This window comes from Corapipo altera, unplaced genomic scaffold (assembly GCF_003945725.1).
Source record: "Corapipo altera isolate COAL_440 unplaced genomic scaffold, ASM394572v1 0, whole genome shotgun sequence".
Taxonomy (NCBI): Eukaryota; Metazoa; Chordata; class Aves; order Passeriformes; family Pipridae; genus Corapipo; species Corapipo altera.
This window is the reverse complement of record NW_020884872.1, coordinates 3,242,092-3,266,422: the sequence shown is the minus strand read 5'-3', so window position 1 is coordinate 3,266,422 and position 24,331 is coordinate 3,242,092. Positions and strand designations below refer to the sequence as shown.

General features: G+C 40.6%; 1 protein-coding gene across 3 annotated transcripts in view; it reads left to right on the top strand.

Annotated features, from left to right (window-relative positions):
• DSCAM (DS cell adhesion molecule) overlaps positions 1–24,331 on the top strand; it is a 440,015-nt gene that overhangs the window by 294,141 nt on the left and 121,543 nt on the right. For 2 of the 3 annotated variants that reach the window (XM_027635014.1, XM_027635020.1), the window contains exons 10-11: positions 2,666–2,785; positions 6,198–6,371. In XM_027635014.1, coding sequence (XP_027490815.1) covers positions 2,666–2,785; positions 6,198–6,371 — 294 coding nt within the window. The remainder of the gene's footprint in view (positions 1–2,665; positions 2,786–6,197; positions 6,372–24,331) is intronic. The other variant, XM_027635030.1, reaches the window with a different exon arrangement.

Sequence of the window (24,331 nt, the reverse complement as noted above, 5' to 3'; positions counted from 1 at the left end):
CTTCTTGCCAGTGCTTCATAACAAATGAAGAATATAAAGAAAATATTTCTCAAAGAGAGGGGAAATAAAACAAGTTACAGAAGTTTTGTGTCGTGAGAGAGATTTTAAAAGACATTATAGTCTTTATACCCTTCAGTTGTAGAGGAGGCCAGTAATTATCAGTCACTCCACTGCATCATTCGTAACCACTCATCTCTAGGACTGTAAGACTGGTGCTGCTGAGCTGGGTTTGTGTTTTGTGTCGGTTTTTTATCCCTCTTTATGCATAAGCAGCTTGTAATTGATTTTTCAGAAGTTGTAAATAGACATTTCCTTACAGTTAGAGAGGTGAAACAAGCTGATGCCGCCAGGCTGAGCCGTACAAAATCAAATCTATTTGTGCAACTAACTGTGCTTTTCACCTGCTTTGGAAAATAAGTAATTTTGTGTTTTGGGGGATAAAATGAACACAGAACAGTGAGAAAGGAGCTGCTGAAGCAAATGGCTTCTCTGAGCAGATAATTAGAACAAGGTGGGTGATTGCCCAGAATGCTCTTACCGGGATTTCATGTTTGATGCTTCCCTATTGTGAATTAACACAACCTGCAATAGTTCGTTAGTGTGGCAGGCATTTGGAAAGCCAGAAGGGCTGTCACCGGTAAAGATATCTTCTAGTAGAAAGGTATCTCTGTTAGTTCCTTCCTTCTCTTCTAGCCACGTTCCAAACAGCAGTAGAGCTTTTTTGTACAGTTGGGCAGTAAACACCTTTGCATTATAGTGACAAGAGGAAAATATGCAGTTGGAGGCATTATTTTCTCTCCAGAGGATTGTTCTCCTCTTTTAAAAAGCAATTGTATCTATGAATGTGGAAAGAGAAAGTTGGAGGGGAGTCTGGATTGTGGAGGCACAGGGAGGAGGACTTGAGCTGTTGTGAGGAGGGTTCTCTGAACCTACAGAGAGAGAGGACTGCAGCTTTTAGCAGTCCTGTCCACACCAACACTGGCAGCTCCAATTTCTTCTTAAGGAAAACTTGGGACTCTTTGGTATCCTGGGAGGTGTTATTTGCATAAACTATGAGAGTGTTTATACTGAAAAGAACCTCAGGGTCATATGTCACAGCATTGGTGCTTCTGCTGTGGTTTTGCTGCACAGTGTTTTTGATGTGTAATTAGTCCTGTATTCATGGCTAGTAAGAGCTGTTTCAGGTCCCAGGGCAAATACTCCCTGTACTGAGCTCCCTTTCCATGCTGCCTTGCATTTTCTTTTGATACAACCTCCTCCCATCATTCCTTTCTTGATTTCTGGCACTTCTGGAGAGGCAGCTGATGGGGTCCGATGGGTGTTTGGGTCAGAGCAAGGTGGGGATGGTTGGGCCCTTTGTTCTGTCTCCCCCAGATTTCAAGGTCAGCAGTGGCTGGACCTGAAGAGCTGTGAATCCATGAGGCTCCATATACTGTGGTGGGCAAGGAAAAGCCAGGAACTATTAGGATTTCACCTTAGTGTGATGCTGTAATCAAGAGCATTTCAAAAAGCAAAGTTATTTGAGAAGAAAAAAAAACTGTCACGGGTTCAGTCACCTCACTGCATTTTCTCTGTGGCACTGTAAGAAATGACAAAAACACGTGGGATAAGGACACAAATAATTTATTTCTTTCTCAGGCATTTAATCCTTCATGTTCTGAACCAGAGAACAGGGGTTCAGCAAAAATCTGCAGCCTTAACTGCCCTTAATACAACCATTAAACACTTTTAATATTCAAGAACTTTTGTGGAGCTTTCCACGTTCTTCACATCTTTCAACTTTTCATTCCAGCTTGTCAAATTTATGGGTTTTATTGAGACTTTGACATTTAGAATCAGCCCTTTGTGGTGAACTGTTGGTCTAACATTGTCACAAGCTGTTTTCTTTACTGTGCACGTGTATTTGGAACATGTAGAGCTTTTCCTTGAGATCAACAGCTCTTACCTTATTTATATATAAGTAGGTAAATACTTGCCTATGTGTGGAAGACTCATTGCAGTGGTTTTATGCTGCCTTGGAATAAATCTAATAATATGTGTACATTGATACACTGAAGTGTGAATTCTCCTCTTTAACTTACTGCAAGGAAATTGTGTTGAACATTTTTATGGCTGTTTGTAGAGTGAAGTCCTATTAGAAGTTATGGATCAAACACCCTTATTTTAATGTGATTTGATTGCTATTAAAAGCATTATTTTTTAAGGTTATTTACACTACGTAATTATTTTTTCCTAAAATTTACTAGTTACTGTTCTAAAAAGCAAACAGAAAAATTCAGTTGTTCTTAGACATCTGATAAACCTCTGCTTTTTTAGAAAGCATTTATTTTCTGGCCACAACAGCATGATTTATCTATTACTCCATTTTTAACCTCTCCTATGGAGAGATTTCATAAATTTCTTTTTGCATCCTACGAAGACCAGTGCTTTTGTTGTGCCTGGCAAGAAATACATTGTGACTGTGCACAGAAGGAAAATAATCTGGTGAAACCAGCTGTACTATGTCACTCACTGAATCATCAAAAAATTAAATTTATTTTTTTGTTTCTGCTGTGAAATTTTATGCCTCTGTGTTTGTTTGACTGGTGTGCCATTTTGAGGTCACACTCACTGTGACCCAGTAAGTGTCACAAATTCTCATGGCTCCCTTTGCTTCCTCCCACAGTGCCCCCCAGGTTTGTGGTTCAGCCCAGTGACCAGGATGGGATCTATGGAAAAGCTGTAATCCTCAACTGCTCTGCAGAGGGTTATCCTGTCCCCACCATTGTCTGGAAGTACTCAAAAGGTAGGATTTCTGTGGGGATCGCTGGGGACAGACTAATTCTGGTTTAGTAGAAACTTACCCATAAATTGCTGGTTTAATCTTCACATTGTCAGAGTGTGTTTGGGTGCAATAAGGGGTGTATCCCTTGTGTTTATGTTGTTCTTAAATCATTTCCCCAAGCACAAAGTGCTGGTCACTGTCATGGACACAAGGCTGGATGGACTTTTGGTCTGCCTTGGAGGTGTCCCAGTGCTGTGACAGTGTCCCTGTGTAAGCTGTGGCCTCAGCAGGCAAATGAAATGGATGGCTGAGAGAAAAGATATACAGCTTTAATTGAAACAACCTCAGAACAAGGCTAACCAGCAGCATTTGGCTCATTCCCCCCCCCCTTCAAAATTCATGATAACATGGCCAATCATATCTTTTCAGCAAAGAAGAGAGGTCAGGTAGCATTAACATAAGCAGTAATTCAGCATGTGCTTTACACAATGCTTTAACATTTTCTTCTCATGTAACAGAGCATTAAAACTGACCCCACTTGACCCTCAGTAGCCACAGGAAATTGACTGCTTTTTAATTAAAATATGCTGCCTGATAAAGTGTGTCTTCTGGACAGTTGTCTTCTGCTAGGCTTTAGCAAAAAAAAAAAAAAAAAAAAAAATTCTCCAAACTCTTTATCCAATCTGAATAACTCCTTGAAAAATAAAATGAGATGCTGTTGAGAAAAAATCTTTCTGTAATGCCCCTTGTAATTTTTTATTTCCTTAGGACCTAAGTCCGAATTGTATTTGAAAAGGGGTGAGGGAAGAGAAGTTTCATGTAATAGACTATTTTTACTTTTATTGATGAATTCTGGTTCATTGTAAGAAAGGAGCAGAGTTCCAAATTCCATTAATCTCAGTGACATGTGGGTTTTTAATTATGAGTACAGGTCATGAAAAAGTAATTCTGCTTAGTTGTGTTTGTGAGTTGAAGGAGGGTGCCAAGCCAAGTTAGACGAGTTGTAATTAACTGTGAAGAGATAAATAGCCCATCTTGGGATGATAGAACCATAGAATCATTAAAGTTGGAAAAAACCTCCAAGATCATGGAGTCCACCCTGTGCCCGATGCCCACCTTGTCCCCCAACCCAGAGCACTGAGTGCCATGGCCAGGCCTTCCTTGGACACCTCCAGGGGTGGGGACTCCACCACCTCCCTGGGCAGCCCCTGCCAAGGCCTGACCACCCTTTCCATGAAGAAATTCCTCCTGATGTCCAACTTGAACCTCCCCTGGCTCAGCTTCAGGCCATTTTCTCTTGTTCTCACTTGTTACCTGAGAGCAGATCCTGACCCCCACCTGGCTACAACCTCCTCTCAGGTGGTCATAGATACTGAAAAGGTCTTCTCTGAGCCTCCTCTTCTCCAGGCTAAACAACTTCAGCTCCCTCAGCAGCTCCTTATATGACTTGCTCTCTAGACCCAGTATAAATATAAACCCTAAACCTTAATGAAGGAGAAAGGGATAGTTGGAGTGACACTCTGCCATCAAGTTTTTAAGATTCATCAATTAGAACTCTGAAGCTTTTAAATCAAAGAAAGTTTTGATAGATATGCGAAGTCTTATCCTTACTAAAAATCCATCTGGACATGGTCTTGGGCAGCCAAGATTAGGCGACACTTTTTGATCAAATCAGTTGGATCACGTGGCCACCTGAGGTCTCTTCCAACCTCAGCAAGTCTGTGATTCTGTGATTCACTGTAGACTCACCCACACAGTTGTATGGGACAAGCTGCTGCCCCTGCTCAGGAAGAATCTTGGCTGTAATAGCAGTAACATGTGATGAGTAAGAAGCTTTTTGCAAACTGCCAGGAAGAATTTTTTTCCAGTTTTTCCCAGTAGCTGTCCCTGGGACTATCAGCCTTTTCCCTTCTGTGAACATTAAATCGTTCCCAGAATTTTTCATGTGAAGGAATACAAGAAGTGAGTGCTGACATCTACTTGGGCAATCAATCACAGGCATGTACAGTTAGTAAGGCAGAAATATGCCTTCCATCTAAATGACAGAAAAAATGGCTTATTAAAGAAAAAAAAATTAACAAAGGGAAAAGTGAGGTATGCACATGATTAGAATAGTTGAAAAATCAACAATGACGACAGAATTTTTATGAAAACATTATCATTTTAGCATTTCTAAGTTCACAGTATCAGTCACCAGACTTCCTGTGAAATTGTAAGTTCCCAAAGCGAACTCTGCTAGGAATAAAGGGATTTTAAGTATGCATGTCTGGTCTTCCTAATATTCTAGACATTGTATTCATAGGTTGTTCTAGCTTGGTATGTTATCCTAAATAATTTCCTGTAATCTTTATTCATCATATTTCCTCCTGGTCTGACTCAGCCCACTGCTTATAGTAATTAATGCTGTCAGATATGTGTACAGAAAGTGGTATTAGAGAATTCCATTGAAGTGAACTACCTTATGGTTTCCCTGAAAAATCCCATCTCCTGCTGCCAAAATAGGTTGTAAACCCCTTTGTTACAAGAAACATATTTTAATATACACTTAGAGAGTCCCCAGTGCTGGAGGAACCTGAACTCGTGGTGGGCATCTGGACAGTAATATCCTGTTTCCTGTTGCCTAAATCACCCAGTATCTTATTTCCAAGGAAAAGCAAATTCTTCCTTTAAGGCAAAGTTGATATAAAAATCTTTGGCCTCCTGTCCTTTTATGGACCTTCCATTCTTACATTCCTGCCAAACATGGTGCCTCATTCCTGATTAGTGCTCTGAGCTTTTCATTTGTTACTTTCTTTGTTTTGTTTGGGGGGTTTTGTGGGATTTTGTTGTTGTTTTTTTTTTAACAGTCTGGCTACAAACATGGCAGAACAGAGATTTTTGTGTCATCAGTCCACCAGCTCTAGGACAAAATAAGCAACACAGTCACTGATGTGGTTTTCCATGTCACCCAGGGTTTTGTAAGCAAGGTCCTAGAGGTCCCTTGAGTTTGCCGTGGTTGCTTCAACAGACATCCCTCTTAGTCATAAGAAATTCATTTGGAGTCTGCATTAGGGATGCAGACTTGTGTGCCTGCTCAGCTGTAATTGTCAATAATTCATCAGCCTCTAAGTGTGCGACAAATGTGCCTTTTCACCCATGAACGGTCTGAAAATCTTCATTTCCTCTCTCCCCCTTTCTGGTTCTTTGTTTTGTGCTCCTTTTGCCCCTTTACATTTAATGTAGGCAACTTATTCCTACTATTGCGTTCTGAAAGTCTTTTCTTTTGCATTAATGACTTCTGTTTTGGCGAAGAACCGTTCTTTTTGAAGCCATTTGTATTTTAATTGAGTTGAGCCTCCAAGAAGGGGAAGCCACAGTTTCTGCCTTATTTTAAGAAAACAAAAAAGGTGTTTCCCTTCCTAACTAACCTATTCCCACGGGTTTCCTGCTCCAGGTGCCGGGGTTCCTCAGTTCCAGCCGATTGCACTGAATGGTCGTATCCAGCTTCTCACAAACGGCTCCTTGCTGATTAAACATGTGCTGGAAGAAGACAGTGGATACTACCTGTGCAAGGTCAGCAATGATGTGGGAGCAGACGTCAGCAAGTCCATGTACCTCACTGTTAAAAGTAAGAATTAAACACTTCTCTGTGATCCAGATATTGCCATTGAGTGAAAAAGGCTTGTCTTCTGCATCCTTAGTTTGGTGGGGAGGGAGGGCAGAGGTTGGCTTGGTTAGTTTTCGTTTTATTTTGGTCTTCAGCTGCATGGAAGTTAGTATGGTTAATGAAACAACATTTTTTTAGTAGAGGAAGAGAAGGGGAGGACTTTGAGATGAAAAAGATTAAAATCTCATTTCAAAAATATATATTTTCTGTGAGCTGAAGCTGAGTAATGAAGAGAAAGTAAAAAAAAAAAAAATTGTTGGTCAAGAGTAAAAACCAATAACAAAGGAGAAACACTGACAGCAACTGTTGAAAATCTTATAATTTGAAGGAAATATAGTTTAAAAAGTCCTTGATCAATCCATAGATGCATACCATATGTACAACTACAATTACTATAGGTAGATATCTACTACAAGATATTACAACATCCTGTAAGATTTATAGATACAGCCACAGCAGTCATTTTGACTTAGGCAGGTAATTTTCAGAAAATGCATCTAATTCTGTTGGATCTGGAGTGCTTACACAACCTCGACCTGTCTGTGCTTTCCAGGCATAAGGGGCAAAAGCAATCCAGTTTTGAAGTGGATGTTGGCTATGATCCCTTCAAACATCAGCATTGCTTAGAAAATAGAGGAAATACAATGCAAAAACCAAAGCTGTTTAAGATAATGTAATTTCTCACTAGAGAAAAAAAGGAGACTGTTGTCACCTCAGCATGCCAAAGGTTCCTGGATGACCTATCAGACCAGTATTGAAGGAGATCACCAAGCCATGCACTTTCATGTTTGTAGGATTTCTGAAGATTGGCTGAGTGCTTTGAAGTTCTGGGATGTCAATTAGCTTGAAAAAGGTTTGCCCTTGAAAGTACAAAGACGGGGTTTTTTCAGAAAGGAAGAAAAATCCAGTTTATTCTCTGTTGGAGAGTGTACTTGAGTCCATTAATGTTTAGGTTTAGCGGTTTTGTTTGTTGTTGAGAATGAATATCTAAATTATTTCAAAGGAAGACTGTCAACTTTGTTAGTTTTGCAAGCCCCAGTACCTCAGATGTCCTCTCCACAGTAATTTACCATAATGGCTTTGTCTTCTGAAAAATAACATGATATCCCAACCTCTCCAGCAAGCATATTAAATCCATACTTTTTCTGTGGATCGGTAGAAGTTCCAGCTTCTGTGGTTTCCATAACTGGCCGTTTTTTGGGCCAAACCTCCATTGTAGCAGCAATGCAGTGCTGTAATATGCTACAGAAACCCAGCATTGCTCTGGTTGGCAGCTCTGCTCACTGCCTGTCTGATCACTGCATGCAGTTTCATGTGTGATAAAAGAGCATCCCTTATCAAATAAGAGCAGGAGCTTCCCTGGAGAGTCGGTTGCTGTTTGAATCTGATGAAAACCCCTCCGGCTCTGAGATAGCAGGAAAGCACGTCTGTACCCCCTCACACACCCACCCTGACACAGCACAGCTCCCACCACGGCTGTTTGAGCAAATGCTGCTGGTGTTGGTGTGTGCAGAGAAGAGGCACAGCTTTAGCTTTTATCAAACACACATTAAGGACAAGATGCTGTGAGAAAATGGGCTGTGGTGGCCCTCAGGTGTTGCTGGATCCTGGTGAAGTGGTTGTGGCATGTAATATTTACTCCTGTTCACGTGGACTGACTCCAAAATGAGGGCCTGGATCTGCCTTTAATCTCTCTGGCACTGTATCTTGTCATTCATTGTTTTCTTTTTCCCCGTGGTTCCTTTTCCCTCTCCCCACAAGCCTGTTCCTGGTCCCTGGTCCTCAGGCTTAGTCCTTCTTCCAGATAAAAACCTTGGGCTTCCTTCATGAAACTCAGAGTGCTCTCAGTTAGTTGATCCTTCTCCACAAGGTTCCCCTAAATGCCTTCTTTAGTCAGAGGCAGAAGGTGAGGCCTGGCCCATGCAGTTGTTTATGGGTGCAAAGTTTGTAAGTAAGAAACAGCCTTCCAAAACATAAACAAAGATTAGCTTGTGGCTTCCTCCTTGTGACAAATTGGTTTCCCACCTTCCTTCAGTTTATGTGTGAGTTGTCTGTGAGCAGTAGCTGAAATCACCTGATGAAAAAGTAGGGTGGATTTAGTCATGATTATGGAACTCTCAGAAAGAAAAACATGGCTGCAGTGCCTTTACAGATGAATCCTTCACTTCACAGTCCCTTGTGTCACAGGTACCTCATGTATGGGGTGCTAACCATGGATAGCATCACTGTGAACTTAAAAATAAACCCTCTTGTGCACAGGTGATTCTTCTCCTCCAAGTCTGATAAAAGTTTCTCCCTACTCTGTCAGTAACATTGCTGCATAAATTTTTACCTTTCATCGCTCCTGTTACAAATCTCTTCAATGAACCAATGCTTTACTCTTCCAGAACTTCCAGTGTCACCTGGATCTAAACAAAAAAGATGTTGTCAAAAGAGAGTGGGTAAATTTTTGTTTGGGTAGTTCAGGTCGGGACAGGATGAACATAGATCTAATGTGTTTCTATGACTCGCTACCTCTACGATTGACAGACTTTTTTTGTAGTGAAAACCCGTGTCAAGCTATAAACCACCTTGGCTTGCTCAACGAGACTCTTAATACCAAGAAGGAAATGGTAGTAATTCCAGATATGCGTTTATTTAGTGCCTCAGTGTTTGTTGTGTGACACCTTCATGTCAGAGAGGCTGATCCAACATTTGAAAGGAGATTGTATGAGGAGGGAGTGCAGAGGAAAAAGATGAGAGCAAATGAAAGAGCTTCAGGAATACCAACAGAAATGTGAAGAGAGTGAGCTGCCAGTGTCAATGCTGGATCAGGAACCACAGGGCTAGAATAGCAGCCATGAAAGCAGAGAATATTCATTTAGCAGCTATTATTCTTCTCCCTTTCTTTTTGAGAAATGGACATAAACATCATGATCAGCTCATTTCTCTCATCTTCTGAATCAAGGATAAGTAGTTCTTGAATTGTGTGTTCAATAAGACATACAGTATTAGAAAGTTATGAGAGATCTGGAATAAGAAATCTAGTGCTGTCTTGAGAAATGACTGCTGGTGCTTGGGATGAGAAGACTTCTGAAGAATTTCTATAAAGGATAATGAGCCTTTAACATGAAGGGAAGAACTGAAATTATTTAAAGGTTGCCTGGGAGTCACAAGGGAAGAGATTCTGCTTAAAACGGACTGACTGCCTGCCTTCATCTGAATAAATGTCACACTTCCTAATTCCACTTTAGTGGCTGTATATAACATGATAGAATGGTATTCTGAAAAAAACATACCTCCTGAAAAGCAGGCTTTCATTAAGGTATGTGTGTTCCTGTGTAAATAATCTGTTGGAGGCAATCACATCAGCTCTGCCCCTTCTGAAATCCATCACTTGTTTTCACGACAGTGTGGAGCCTGAAAAGTTTTAATCTGATCATCCAAACCTTTCCAGCAAATCCTGTCTGCCAACAAAACAGAACTGCTTCATTCACTTTCCTCTCAAATATGCTTCTTAACTCTTGGCATTATGTGTGTTTAATGCATAAACCTAAAGCTGTCAGTCAGATCCACAGCTCCTTCCAGCAGGAACATGCTAATCCCAGCTAATTCTTTTAATGCCAAGTTTCACCACTTAAACATTTTTTAAAAAAAAAAACTTTTAAAATTGTTACCTATGACAAGAGCTGGTGGAACAACAGAAGAGGCTGGTTGGGAAAGAGAGCCTGGTCACAGTTTAAAGTGAATCTGATGCCCTGTTCCTGCACTACCTTGTGCTTCTGCTGCCCCTGCCTCCTTTGTAGTGCCACTCATCCGTGTTGTCCATGACCTCTTCCACGCAAGATTTGTTTCCCACCATCTCCAGACAACTCGTGGAACAAAGAGACCTCAATCCCATAACTAGCTACTATTGTAAAAGAAATAAAATATAACAGTAGTTACAAACACAAATAACCCTAAAAGATCTTTATGAATGGAGTTTCTGAGTCTTCTGAAGCTGTTTTTCTCCACTGCTTGTGGAGAACAGTTGTTCCACCATATGGCTGAAGCACTGCAGCATTTGTTTACTGAAATGGATGGAAATCTATGCCTGGCTTCCTTCATGGAACTTTATCTGAGCAGGATAAAGGCATCCTTTCCATGTGACCAGTCAAATGAGTTTGCTGTGCTACCACACCAGCAGCAAAGCCAGCAAGCTGTGCTGAAGAACTCACTGTGCTCTGCTCACCAGGGTGCCTCTAAATGCTCCTTTTAGTCTTTAGGAAAATAATTCCTTCTTGAGAATGTGGGAATGTTGAGATCTGTCCAATTGCTACTTTTCCTTGCGTAGAAAATCCAATTTCTTCTTAAAATGCATATATCCCTCAAGATGTCAGTAAGGGTAGCACTGCCTGTTCTACATTTGCAAAGATAGATTGTCCATGATATGTGGCAAAGGAAGCTAAAAATCACTGTCTCTAATACCTCCAAAAAGCACTTATAGAAAGGACAGCAGAAATGCAATGTCAAATTCACCTGAGCCCAGTTATTCTGATGTTTCCTAATCTGTATTTTTTCTACGGTAGGTGGTCTGTAAATACTGTTTTCTGTGGCAATCAAAACAAAGTCCCCTAGTCTGATTGTTCAGTCTGATTTAGTGTTTTCTTCTCCTGATATTCCACCATCTTTTTTTTTTAAAAAAAGGCTTTTTCATTTATTTGATTCTTCATACTTATTTTGCAGTTATCTCAGGTAGAGTACATTTTTGCCCAGTGGACAAATCTGGCCAGAGTTGGTAAAAATCTCTATCTGGATGGCTTGCAAATGTGCTCAGAATGAAAGAGTGGGATAAAGGGATAGAAAACAAAAAATATTGCCTGTGAATTGACACTGCCGTTGAGTCCCAAAGAGTCCTTCCTGAAGATCTGGTGATCTGCCCTTGCCTAATTTTGCCCTTGCCCTCATGACAGGCAGTTCTCTCTTTCACCACCTGTTTCTTGGCAAACAATGGCAAAAACTGTGTTAAATATGAGGATGTGAGCAAACTGCTCAGCTCAGTTTAAACTCCAAGTCAGTAGTGACTTGAACGCTCCTTTATCTGTTTTGTGCCCCTGTCCGGGACGGGCAGGTTGGAACAAGATGATCTTTAAAGTCCCTTCCGACCCTGGTGATTCTGTGATTCTAGTTATTTATTTTCATTACATACACAGCCTAAAAGATGCTGTAAAAGTTACTCTGAGTCTTGGGATCCCAAAAAAAAAAAAAATCTCCTGAGTGGCGAGCGCTTCCTCTTGTCAGCAGAACGGCCCGTTTTTTGGTTTTTTTTCCTAATGAGCTTCTCCCGGGATGAGGAACGAGCAGGTTCTGAGGAGTGCTGTTCCGTGCCTCCTCAGACCGTCGGCACAGCTTTGATTTAGGAACTGGCATCTTTAATCACCCATCATATGTCATTACCCCGACGAGCGGCAGCAGCCGCGAGACACACGAGCTCCGATAAATCCGCGCTGGAAAAGCTCCGGAGCGCGATCCTTTGTTGGTTTTTTTTCCTTTACAGCAGATCAGCTGTCACAACAACACACCGCCTGTGGCAACACAGGGAAATTAAACATGAAGTATGTTCAAGGTAGCTGGTAGAAAAGCTGGAATACTCCCCTTTTTCCTTCCGTACATTCCAAAGCCTGTGGCAATTGGCTCCAACTGATGCTTTCTCTTGTAAGGTAATTGCCAGGTGTGCTGGAGTACAAATACTCAAGTGGTTTTGTATGCAAATCTTGGCAATTCTCTCAGTTAAAAAAAAATGAGGAGAAAGGTAAGGACTCCTTTCTTTTTTCTTCTTTTTTTCCCAATATTTTTTCTAAGTGGATGCAAGAAGAGGAAGTATTTACAGCCCTTTTTCTTTCCTTCAAGGCCGGTTGCACAGCAGTATTTCTAGCAGAAAAGTGAAACAGATTTCTCTCCACACAGGCTCTGCTGTATCTTTTCTATCTGTATCAACAGTGTCATATTTATTGTTCTTTTTTCTTTTTTTTTTTTTTTTAATAGCTGCCTCCCTCAGCTTTATGTTGCCCAAAAGGACGCATCAGTGAGGTTTATTTTCAGAAGTTTTCCTTCTATTGAAATTCTTATAGTGGATGCAGGATCTTGAGGCTTTCCCGAAAAATAACCAATTTAACAAAGTTGTGATGATTTAGCCTTTCAAATACCTTCACATCTTCACATTTCCTAGAAAGGCTTATAACAGATAGGATTCTCAAGGTTGTGAATCACTGCTGCTTTATTTTCTCCCTTTACTGAACAAGAGTAATATATAAACCACAGATATTTTAACATGTTCTTCTTTCTCAGTATTAGTAATTCTCGTGTTAGATTATTACTTTATTCAGAGGTTTTACATGTCTCTCAGATTGCAATGAACTCTGTGTCCAGGTTTGGCCAACTGTGGTCAGGAGACAGTGCCACAGAGATGTTTCAGATCAAGGACTGCAGCTCCTCTGTCTCTGAACACTCTGAAACAAAACTTCAAAGTAATGTCTGCTCTGCTCTCCTCCTCCAGCTGAGAGGGTGGTGTTGCAGTGATTGATAGAAGCTGGACAGATAATCCATTTAAAATAACCATCATAAAGAAAGTACAAATTTCAGTTTATATATTTGGCACAATACTGCAAATTCCCTACTGTGCTAGAATGTCATAAATGGTAATCCTGAAAGGTTCTTAGCTGGGAGGAAATATACTGAAAATTATTCTTACTGGTAATTTGGAAGCTTGTTTTCTTGAAAGAGAATTTAAAACATGATTTCCGATTTAGACTTTTCTTGACATGAAATGAGGATGAATACTCTTCTGGAACACAAGATGTCCCAATAATCTTTTAAGAAAAATGTATGGTAGCAAGCATAGGACACTGGAGAGACAGAATTTCAGGATTGCTCATCTTGGAATTACTCATTACTCATCTACCAGGTTTAGCCAGTTTCTCCTCCTCCTAATTTGACAGGGCAGGTGGAACATGCTCAGATCTCGGATGTTCATTGTTTTCTCTTCCACCTCTGTCTGTGTGTCTTCTTCCTGGTCCTTCCACTCTGCCCCTCCTGGGCTTGGCACTGCCCCAAAGCCTTGTGTCATGGAGTGGCAGAGGCCACCTGAGGGTGCAAGTCATGGCTTGACCCACAGCAGCTCAGCTGGAGCCTTTGAGTGGAACAGGTTTGCAGGGCATCCTCAGAGCATCACCCAGAACACATCAGTGGAGCACTGAGAGGCTGGAGATGGGGGTGTGATGGCATTTAGAGGCTGTGGTGACATCAGTCAGATGGGCAGAGAACTAAGTGGGCAGAATCACAGCATCACAGAATCACAGGATGGGTCAGGCTGGAAGGGACCACAGTGGGTCATCCAGTTCCACCTCCCTGCTCCAGCAGGGTCATCCCAGAGCACATGGCACAGGATTGTGTCCAGATTGTTCTGGAATACCCCCAGTGAGAAGACTCCACACCCTCTCTGGACAATCTGTTCAGGGCTGGGTCACTGCCCAGCAAAGAAGTTCTTCCTCATGTCCAGGTGGAACTTCCTGGGCATCAGTTCCTGCCCGTTCCTCTTGTGCCATTGCTGGGACCCCCCAAACAGAGCCTGGTCCATCCTCTGCCCCCTCCCTGCAGACCCTACAGACCTGGGGGAGGTCCCCTCTCAGTGTCTGCTCTGGAGGCTGAACGGCCCGAGCTCCCTCAGCCTTTTCTTAGTCAGAGAGATGCTCCATCCCTTCAGCATCTTCACATCTTCCTCTGGACCTGCTCCAAGAGCTCCACGTCCCTCCTGTCCTGAGGAGGCCAGAACACAGTACTTAAATTTACCTCAGAAATTCTTGTCAGAACACACCAGTCTTAAAGCAAAAAAAACCAACCACCCAACCAAACAAAAAAACTTTAAAAATTTTCCTGTCTGATGTTTTCTTAAAATTATGAAGTGGTTCTAAATCTCAAAGTCAGCTACACAAAACTGTGTCTTAATACAAATAGTGTTAGGACAGTGTTCTCATATTTATGAGGTTATTTCTCAGGTTATTTCTTTTTGCCTTTAATCCTTATGGTACAGGAGTAATGACTAATCACTAACCATGCCCAGAATTCACTAGTGATGTTTACTGATTTATCCAGAATCAAATTGATTTCACATGCAGCATGGATACAGGTACACAGTCTTGGTTTTTCTTGAATATTTACCTTAAGGGGTATTAAATGCATAGAGTGTATACATTTACCTGGATTTTCATGCTATTAAGCCTAACAATTTTTCAGAGTAACATTTTAAAATACAGATGCTGCTGGGAATATTCCACTTGTGGGCTGGGAGCTGTTTGCAGTGTGTTTGCTGGGTTTAATGTTGGCTTCTGGGGGAGGAAGGGAATTCATGATCCGTTGTTGCTTGGTTTTATATTTGCAACGTCATCAAAAGTTGGGCCTATGTCTTGCTAACAAAGATTAAATAAACTTAAATCAAGAGAACATTGTAAAGCAGTAGTGGGATGGAAATTAATTTTCTGGGTATGCACAGCACACACGACTATTTCCACTTCAGGAAAGCCAGCTCTTATAGTACTGTGCTTTTTCCTTTCCTTTTCCCTTCCCCTTCATCTTTTTGTCCATGTCTGGTCATGGCAGCTTTGAGGGACATCTCATTTAGAAAGTTCCAGCAGGATGAAGCCTCAGGCCCAAAGAAGACAATATTCCTGTGTCCCACATCTTTTTCCCTTCACAACCAGTGGTGCATCTTCCTCTTCTTCACTGTCACTATTCTGCAAATCTCACATCTCTGCCATCACTTCCTTCTCTCCCTTAAATCCTTTTTCATCCTTCATTCATTCTTCTGTCCGTTTCAGAGCTCCCACTATTATTCTTCTGTGAGTTTAGGGTTTGCAGAATGCTCTTTGAACAGCAAAAAATAGTGGACAGAGTCTTAAATTGTATTTCTTTTTATATATTGAATTCTTCTGCACTTTGAATGACTTAATCACAGTCTTTTCCAGTAAAAGGCCTGTGATCAAAAGGTTATTATTGAATGTTGTCACAGAATCTGCATGAAGATTATAATTTTTTGATTTATTTATTTATTATGGCTCATTGTTTATCCTTATCTTTAATTTGATGTAAAAAAGCCCCTAAATTTTGCATTACAATGAAAGAAAAAGGTAATGAGTTATAATAAAAATAATAAAAAGTATTTCACAGTATCTTAAGAGATATGTAGGATATAAACTACATTTGATTATCAAGTGACACAGATGCCAAATGAGTTACATCCATTTTTCTATAAAATTCTCCTGCAGTAAAAGAAGACTATAAAAAAGGTAGATTATATGCAAATATTTTGTGCATTGGATAAGAGTTTATTTCTTTTAAAATATAGTATCAAATGTTGCTATTAGTCAACCATTATCTTTTACAACTGCTTCCATCAGTGCAATTTTAAGCTTTTTTTAAGGAAAGCAATTTTGCCTTCAAACATAAAGAGTCATTTTTTCATAGTACTTTCTTTTTGGCTTCAAAATATTTTATTTTTTTTTCAAGAATTGCATGGTGGTTTTGTTCACATCCCTCTGTGAAAATCCTACAGTGGTGCTCAGTATGAAAATATGAACTCCCATCCACGTTGTTCAGATATTTGGTGTGTGATGCTTGAACATATTTTGCTTTTATGTTTCTTGGGAAAAAAAAAGAGAAGGAAGTGCCCACTTATGGCCATTGATTCCTGGGTGTCTTCACAGTATAGATCCCTAAATAAACATGGCTCCATTTTTAGATAAATCTTATTAGAATCCTGCAGGGTTAAGGAATGAATCAACTTGGTCTGTCAAACCAGGACATAATGAAAGAATGAGCTCTTACTGTTGGCCTAATTAGTTATGATTAATCTAACCCCATCCTTTCTTTTTTTTTAAAATCTGCTTCCATCAGGCCACAGCATAATTAGTCTTACATTCAATTTTTGGTTTTGATTTTCCATTCAGAGTTAGAATATTTGATCCTGTAGGAATGGTGTTGTCCAGGGACTGTGTATGTTTGTGACAATAATTTTACCTTCTCTGTCATCAGTTATTGGGTGCTTGGCTTCCTTCTGGCAAATTCCTGCCCCTGGGAAGGCAATGTTGTGTAATTGTGTGGATTTAATGTCATATAATTGTATGGATGCTGGTGAGCAAATTCAGAAAGCAGAAATGATACTTCAGGGAGGGAATAAATTTTATAGGTTCAACTACAGTCCTTGACTTCTGAAGCACTTTTTTCCTTTAAAATTCTGATGTGTTGACAGAGGAAATGTGTGCCACAGGTAGAGGCAATGACATTTAAACTCCCTGCTTTTAAAATTGAAACTTCTGTAGAGAGTTTCTCTTCTTCATTTTGCAAAGTATCATGTGATGCCATTATGCTGTAAAAGATCTCTTGATTTTTTTTGAGCCAAAGGCCTCAGTTACCAATATTTCTGTCTCCCCATGTCCGTGAACATGTGAGAATTCACATCATAGTAATACAGAATTATAGAATCATAGAATGGCTTGGGTTAAGTGATTTAGTGAAATTTAATTCCTAAAGTTACATTACCCAAAAAAAAAACCCAACAAAAAAACCCAAAAAACCAAACATCCTAAATATTATGTTCCTAAAACCATTTTCTCATTCTTAAAGCAGAACTCTGATTTATAGAAATAATGTGTACACAGTTGTCTTGATCAATGATGTGCTGAAGGATGCTTAGCAAAGCAGATGGCTCTTTAGGAAATAAAACATATGTTTAACATGAGTTGGTGTGGGGTTTTGTTGTTGGTGTCTTAAAATTTGGCATAACCTTTTTAAGAAAAAGTCCTCCAGCAAATGTTTTGTGCCTTTGGAAATTGATATTAAAGCAGCAACTGATGTAAGTAGCTGGCTTGCAGTCAGCACTGCAAGTTCTCTCAGCTCTGTTTCCCTATTCTGAACTTCTCTTGTATTGGTTAAAATAAACTCTTAAATCACATCATCAGCGACCTAACAAGAACATTTTTCCACTAATAGACTTGTCATATTGATAGATAAGTGCCTGGAAAACAATCCTATTCGCTCACTTCCATCTCTTTCCTTGCAAAGGACAAAGGTTTTTGAAGGATCAAATATCATTTCTGGAAGTAAAGTGACATAAACTTGTGATCACAAAGTGAGGAGACAGAAAAAAGGGCTATTACATAAGTACATTTCGTTGCAAATCATCAGAGCAGTAGAAAAAAGCATCTGTTAGACTATTATTTTTTTCCCCTGGCTTTTAATTTCTAGTTATTGATTTTGGTAATTGCACACATGTACGTGCACAATGGGGCAGCAGGATCTCACTTCTGTGGTCTTATCTCAAAACTGGCTTTTAAAATAAGTGCCTATTACTGTAAGTGCTCCATGTGCAGTGCTCTGCTGTATTTTTGTCCTGGTTACAATGCAGCTCAACTGTTGCATTTACAACTGGTATAAGCTGGCTCCTTGCCATGCTCTCGCAGCCATAAAACCCCTACTTTCAGCAAGGAAAATCTCCTGCCATCAGATTTTTCAAGCGGTGGCTTGCCAAGCTGAAATAGGGAAGAACAGGCTTTTCATAAGTGGTTGCATATTGTTGTGGAAAATCCAATTACCCCTTGCTAAATGCCCAGATCTAAGGTTTAAATAAGAGCTAAATGAAGTGCCTGAGCTTTTAAGGAAAATGGGAATGCACCTAAGCGGTGAGGAAGACCATTACAGGGAGCACAGCAATCTGGGATGCCCTGAGGAGTTTTGCTGATTCCCAGACAGTTCCCAGACCTATTTCAAGGAACTCACCAGTGGAGAGACAGATGTGAACGAGGACTTTTGAGTTTTGTTTGCATATAATGAAAATAACACATTGCACAGAGGTGTTGACTCTCTCCCTTTGGGATCTTCATCAAAGACCTCCCAAAAATGCTTAAAAAGCTATTAAAAATCTGAGTTATCATGGCTTTGCTGATACACAGCAAGTTCTTCAGATGTTGCAATTAAACTGTGTATTTATGTTCTTTTATACATACAATATGTATAAAATACATACTTTCTCCTGCAATTCTCACTAAGTTCCTTATTCAAGGTTATTTCTGCTTTTGCTGATTTTTCCCTCATATTCCAGTGGCAACGTTGCTTGGCTGTATTACTGTAAATCTCTCACCTTGATACTTTTTCTGAAGCAAGAGTTGACTTTTTGCAGCTTGGTTAAAATCACTTTTAAAAGCAGGGAGCAAATGAAACCCAAAACACAAACCTGAAACGAATTTTGCTTCAGCTCCTGAATTTCAGTGAGCAAGCTGAACAGGGGAAATGTTGGAGCTTAGAAGTACCAGGGATTTAACTTGGAGCCATACAGGGATATTTTCACTTGGAAACCACAGGAGTTAGAGTACTTTTAAGGGATATATCATATACTTCCAGCTTGCTTATGCCGAGGCAGCTTAGCAGAGCATTAGCCTGTTTCTCATGCAGGGTGGTGTAAACTAACCCAGGGAATGTTTCAAATATGCTGGAATGTGAGTGACCTCGAGGAATTACACTCTCACACAAAATTAAGTTGCTTTCATACCCAGAAAAGGGAAAGTAATACTATATGAACTGTTGTAAAACCATCTAACTGGTTGAAGTCTGGGGGAATCTGTGTTCTTTGTTGCCTCTCCTCATAAATCCAGTGGGGTTTTTTTTCCTCGAGTACCACTGGGTACCTGAACAGACATATTTGTCATTGTCGAGATTATGTTCTGGAAGGAGTTCCTTAATTCTTGCACTCCAAAGAAAATTAAGATATGGACTCTGCACCCATTTAATTTGGATTACTGCATGCTTAGTAAAGAGAGTGAGGGCTTTTCAGAGCCTTTGTGCAAGTCACGTAATGATTCTCAATTCTGGCATCCTCTGGGTGCACCATGTAATGTCTTCCCAGCAAAAAATTGCCTGTTTGCTTTAAATCCAGTTTATTCTTTTAACTCCTTTAAAGGTCTTGCCCTGCCTTGCCTTGCCTTCCCCTCCCCTCCCTTCCCTTTTTAATTTCTTAATACACTGAAACCCCACTTCTATGTCTCTGTAAGGGCCAGGAGAGAATAAAAACTCAGTAAATCAGCAGAGGGCTTTGCATGGAAAAAGCCAACATGATTCCTCAGAGTATGAGGATGAACACAATTTTAAATATGTGTCTTCTATAGTCACCTGTCTGCATTGTTTCCATGGATGTGCATACACATACAAAAACATGAATAATGCATAGAAAAGTAACTTCATGGCACCACTTGACATATTATTTCCACAGTGTTTTCAGGAAAAATATGTTTTCCAGCCAAATTTTGTGCAGCATTAATTGCCAAGACAATCTGCTTAGCATTTGAAAGGTATAGATCTCATCTCCTTGGAATAATCTTTAATCAGCATGTTTGCCTCCAACTGTTGAGTCAAGTCAGACTTCTAAATTTACACTAAGCTCTGACATTCCTGTTTTGAATATGTGCAAGTTTTCCAATTGTTTTTGCTTTTCCAAAATGAAGCCTCTGATGTACTTGCAATAGAAACACTTAATATATATTCCCTGACTGCTTCTGCAACTCCACTGATTTTGTATGGGTATATAGGTTTTATTTCTCCTTTAGGAAACATTTTCTTTTAAGTTAATGTTATAAATGATGTTATAATAAATAATTATAAAAATATTGCAATTAGCAAATTAAGTAATATATGAATTGTAGGCTTTGACTCATAAAAGATTCATGTAGACCAAGACTGTGAATTTCCAAGTCTTATATTTTGCATGGAAGAAAAAGCACATTTGGTTCTGAATCAGGGGGTTTGTTTAGGAAGAACAATCATACTTTATTTGTTTTTAATTAGATCATGATATTTTTGGAAGACAAGAGCAGAGGTATGGAACATACATGTACAGATACAGGTGCAACAGGTTTTTGAGGTAGAGAATGACTTCTGAGTGTTAATTCCTTTGTTACGTCTCCTACATCAACTGGTGTTAATGGTGTTTCTAATTTTCTAGTCCAGAAATTCTGATTTTGCATTTCTTGACTTTTAAAAGTATTTTTTTTTGTTTACTTCATGAAATTACATGTTGTTGTTTTATTAACTTTAATTAAAAAATCAAAAGTCACTGAAGTAGATGCAGTGATGATAATTCTGGGGTTACAGCGTCAGAAGGGCTACTAAGCACATACATATTTAGTGTTTCAAGGCTCAGAGCAAAGTTAATGGTGCATTTAAATAATTATTTATGCAATATGCTCATAATCCATATGCTCACTATAGAAAAACATGATGTAAGAGGCAACTGAAGTCAAAAAGATTGACTTTATATGTGAAGCAGCTGGACAGGAGAGGTGTGCTTGGGTGTCCCAGAGTGTTCTCCCCCAGTACCACAGGAAGAGAGAAGGAACCAACAGAAGGCAGCAGTATCTCTCAAAAAAACCCCCAAGTTTATTGATTTTATTTTTCAGGAACATATCCCACCACCTCTGTTCTGGAAAAGCCCAGCTAGTGCTTTGTGAGTCTTTGAACTCCAGTCAAAATTTGTGCTTTGAAAAATGCCTGCTCGTGGTTCCCCAGCTCCCTCCTTGTCCTGTTTTAATCTTCCTGAAGGTTCCAGCATGATCCAGCCTTCCTCAGTCGTAGCTTTTCCACACTGTTTCTATTTTCAAACATCTTCACAGGGCTCCAGTCTCATCCTAATTCCTTTATACATATTGTAGGCAGTTTTCCTGAGGGCCGGATCTGTGGCAGGTTGAAAATTTCATTCACTCCCAGCTGGTTTTTTTGTGACTGTTCCTCTATGCAAATACCTCCATGAAAATATTTTGTGTGCCTGCACACAGCCTTCTGAAAATCCAAGTAACACACAAAAAAAGTCCATGTGCAATTTGTGTAGCCTTAAGGGAGAAGAGTGGATTATCAGGCTTGAAAGCAAATTTTGGGGGTCTAGATATACCTGTTTTCTCAGGAAGCTCTAAGCAGTGAGGAGCAGAATTGAGTTTGTAGTGACATTACACCTAAACCATTGTGTGACTTGTAACAGGACATTGAACTGTCAAATATATTGGCAAAGATCTGGTGGCAAAAATAGATTGTATTTTACTTGGCCAAGAGGCTGTGCATTTTAACAGTGAGGGATAGAAACTATTAAGCTATAGTTATATAAACTGTAGTTATATAAACTTTAAAAAAGTAAGGTCCTACACCTGGGTTGTGGGAATCCCAGGCACACCTACGGGTTGGGCAGAGAAGTGATTGAGACCAGGTATTGGGTGTGATGGGTGATGAAAAACTCAACATGAGCTGGCCATGTGCTCTGGCAGCCCAGAAACCAGCTGTGTTCCTGGGCTGCATCCAAAGCAGGGTGGGCAGCAGCTGAGGGGGGGATTCTGCCCCTCTGCCCCGCTCAGGTGAGACCCCACTGCAGAGCTGCCTCAAGCTCTGGGGTCCTCAACATAGAAGGACATGGAACTGTTGGACCAGATCCAGAGAAGGTCACGAAATTGGTGAGGGGATTGGAGCACCTCCCTTTTGGAGGCAGGCTGAGAATGTTGGAGCTGTTCAGCCTGCAGAAGAGAAGGTTGTGTGGAGACCTCACAGCACCTTTCGGTATCTGAAGGGGCCCACAAGGAACTTAGGAAGGGATTTTTCATCAGGAACTGCAGTGACAGGAGTAATGGGTTCACACTGGAACAGGGGAAAAAAAGTTAGATATTAGGAAGGCATTCTTCCCTGTGAGGGTGGGGAGGCCCTGGCCCAGGTTGCCCAGAGAAGCTGTGGCTGCCCCTGGATCCCTGCAGGTGTCCAAGGCAGGGTTGGATGGGGGTTGGAGCAACCTGGGCTAATGAAAGGTATCCCTGTCCAGGGAGTTGGAACTGGATGGTCTTTAATGCCCCTTCCAACCCAAACCATTCTGTAATTCTTACATAAGGACTCTTCACATGTCTGAACTGCCTTTAGGACAGTTTTCTTCCTTTGTGACAGGCAGACAAGGACATAAGAAGCGTGTTTCCTGTCTTAGGGGCTTCCAGGAGCAGGAGGGGGCAGCATTAACTGCAGAGGATTTGCTATCCACCTCTCCAGCTTCATTATGTCAGCCCTGCACGCTGATGAACTGTAATTGTTTCCTGGCTGCCATCCGTAGGAGATGGGGTGACAAAGGGGTTTGGAGCACTGCTAGGTTCCTGTTTCCCTCACTGATCTCTATTAGAACAATCATTATGATAACGATTCTAATCCAAGCTTCTGTAATATAACTGAGAAATAAATGCTTCTTGTTAATATGCCTCAATTAATGGGTCACCCAGCGTAGCTGCAGCAGGTTGCAAGTAAGTAGCTTTCAGGATCTGAGCCCAACTGATTATAGGTTTTCTTTCCCTTTTTAGATGAAATGGATTCATAAGCCTTACTCAAATGAATCGCTCTTGCAGTCATTAATTATAGTATACACATGTTAATGACATCATTATCAGGAGATAACATAATGTCCCAAGCACCACGTGTTCCAGTTGTTTCCTGTGCAAACAATTGTGCTTGATAACACAGCCTGTCACCAAATGTCAAAAGAAACCACATGGTGTCTTGAAATGATTGTGAAATTATCATGTGTCACAGTTATGTGTGTCATAAACAATACCATCGGGACTGAATTTTTCATCAGCTTCTTGGGTGAGGGATACTGAAGAGAACAAACAATTAAGATCTTGAACATCTCAAGTGCAGCACATAATGCAGCACTGGCTTCTTTAAAGCACACCCTGTGCCCGAATTAAAATGCATTAATCAGGAATTGAGGATATGCACAGGAACAGCCAATATTAAGCACCTTGGGAGATTTTTTCTTTTATTTATTAAACAAAACCAGAAAGGAATTAATCTTTTTAATATTCTACAGTTTAGTTCTCTTTTAGCATTTTCCTTTTAGCTTGGATAGCAAGACCATAGTAAAATTGCCAGCGTAGCTCTTTTTTTAGCAAATTAAATCCTGTTTGAGCAAAAGTCAGTGCCAAAGTTCCTCAAGAGTTCTTCGGGATCAGAATGTCATCCATGTGGACTATCAAGCTCTGGAAATGGGAGGAATCTCACACCCCTGCCACAATGCAGCAACAGTTTGAAGCCTGAGGTTGGCACGTGGGTTTTCCTGCTGACATTCCCGGGAGCAGAGCTGCTCCCATGACCCAAGGCCACAGGGCCAGCAGGTGCCCCCCAGCACTCTGAACCCTTCTTGGCTTTGCCCCTGCACAGCCCAGTTCCACAAAAAAAAATAAATCTTGAACTCCCTCCCTTTTTGCTATCTGTGAGTTTTGGCAGCATCACCATCTTTTACAGTTTTCCTTCTGAACTATGTAATTTATATATATATATTTGATTTTCCTGTGGTTTGTTTTTTTTTTTTTTTTTTCTGAAATGAAAAACATGATTATTCTCCTGCTGGAAGGGAGCTGTGCAAAATTGCCCAGAGCCATGGGCTCCCTGGCACAGAAGGGTGGAACGGTTTTCCCTGAGGGTTCAAAGGCTGCTTGTTACAGGAATGCCAGGAACTTTCCTCCTCTAGTGCTGCCTCTTCCATAGGATTTTGGGGACCTCCTGGCAAACAGGAGACACTGTGCATGGCAGGAGTGCTCCCAGGACAGCTGGGCCCTTCCTGGGCCTAAGGGGTTGTCCCAGAGGTTGTAGCCAAACCCATCTTTCTTTGGGGCAGCTCTTGAACATTGTTGTCTTCCCCTTGGCAAAGCCAATTGTCCTTGTCATTATGGGTTTGGGAGAGGTTTCGCCTTTGACATCTTCCCGTTGGGAAGCTGTTTGTCACAGAAAGGAAGAGAGAAAGGGAGGGAGAGAGAAAAAAAGAAAGAGAGAGAGAAAAAAAAGAAAGAAAGAGAAAGAGAAAGAAAGAGAAAGAGAAAGAGAAAGAGAAAGAGAAAGAGAAAGAGAAA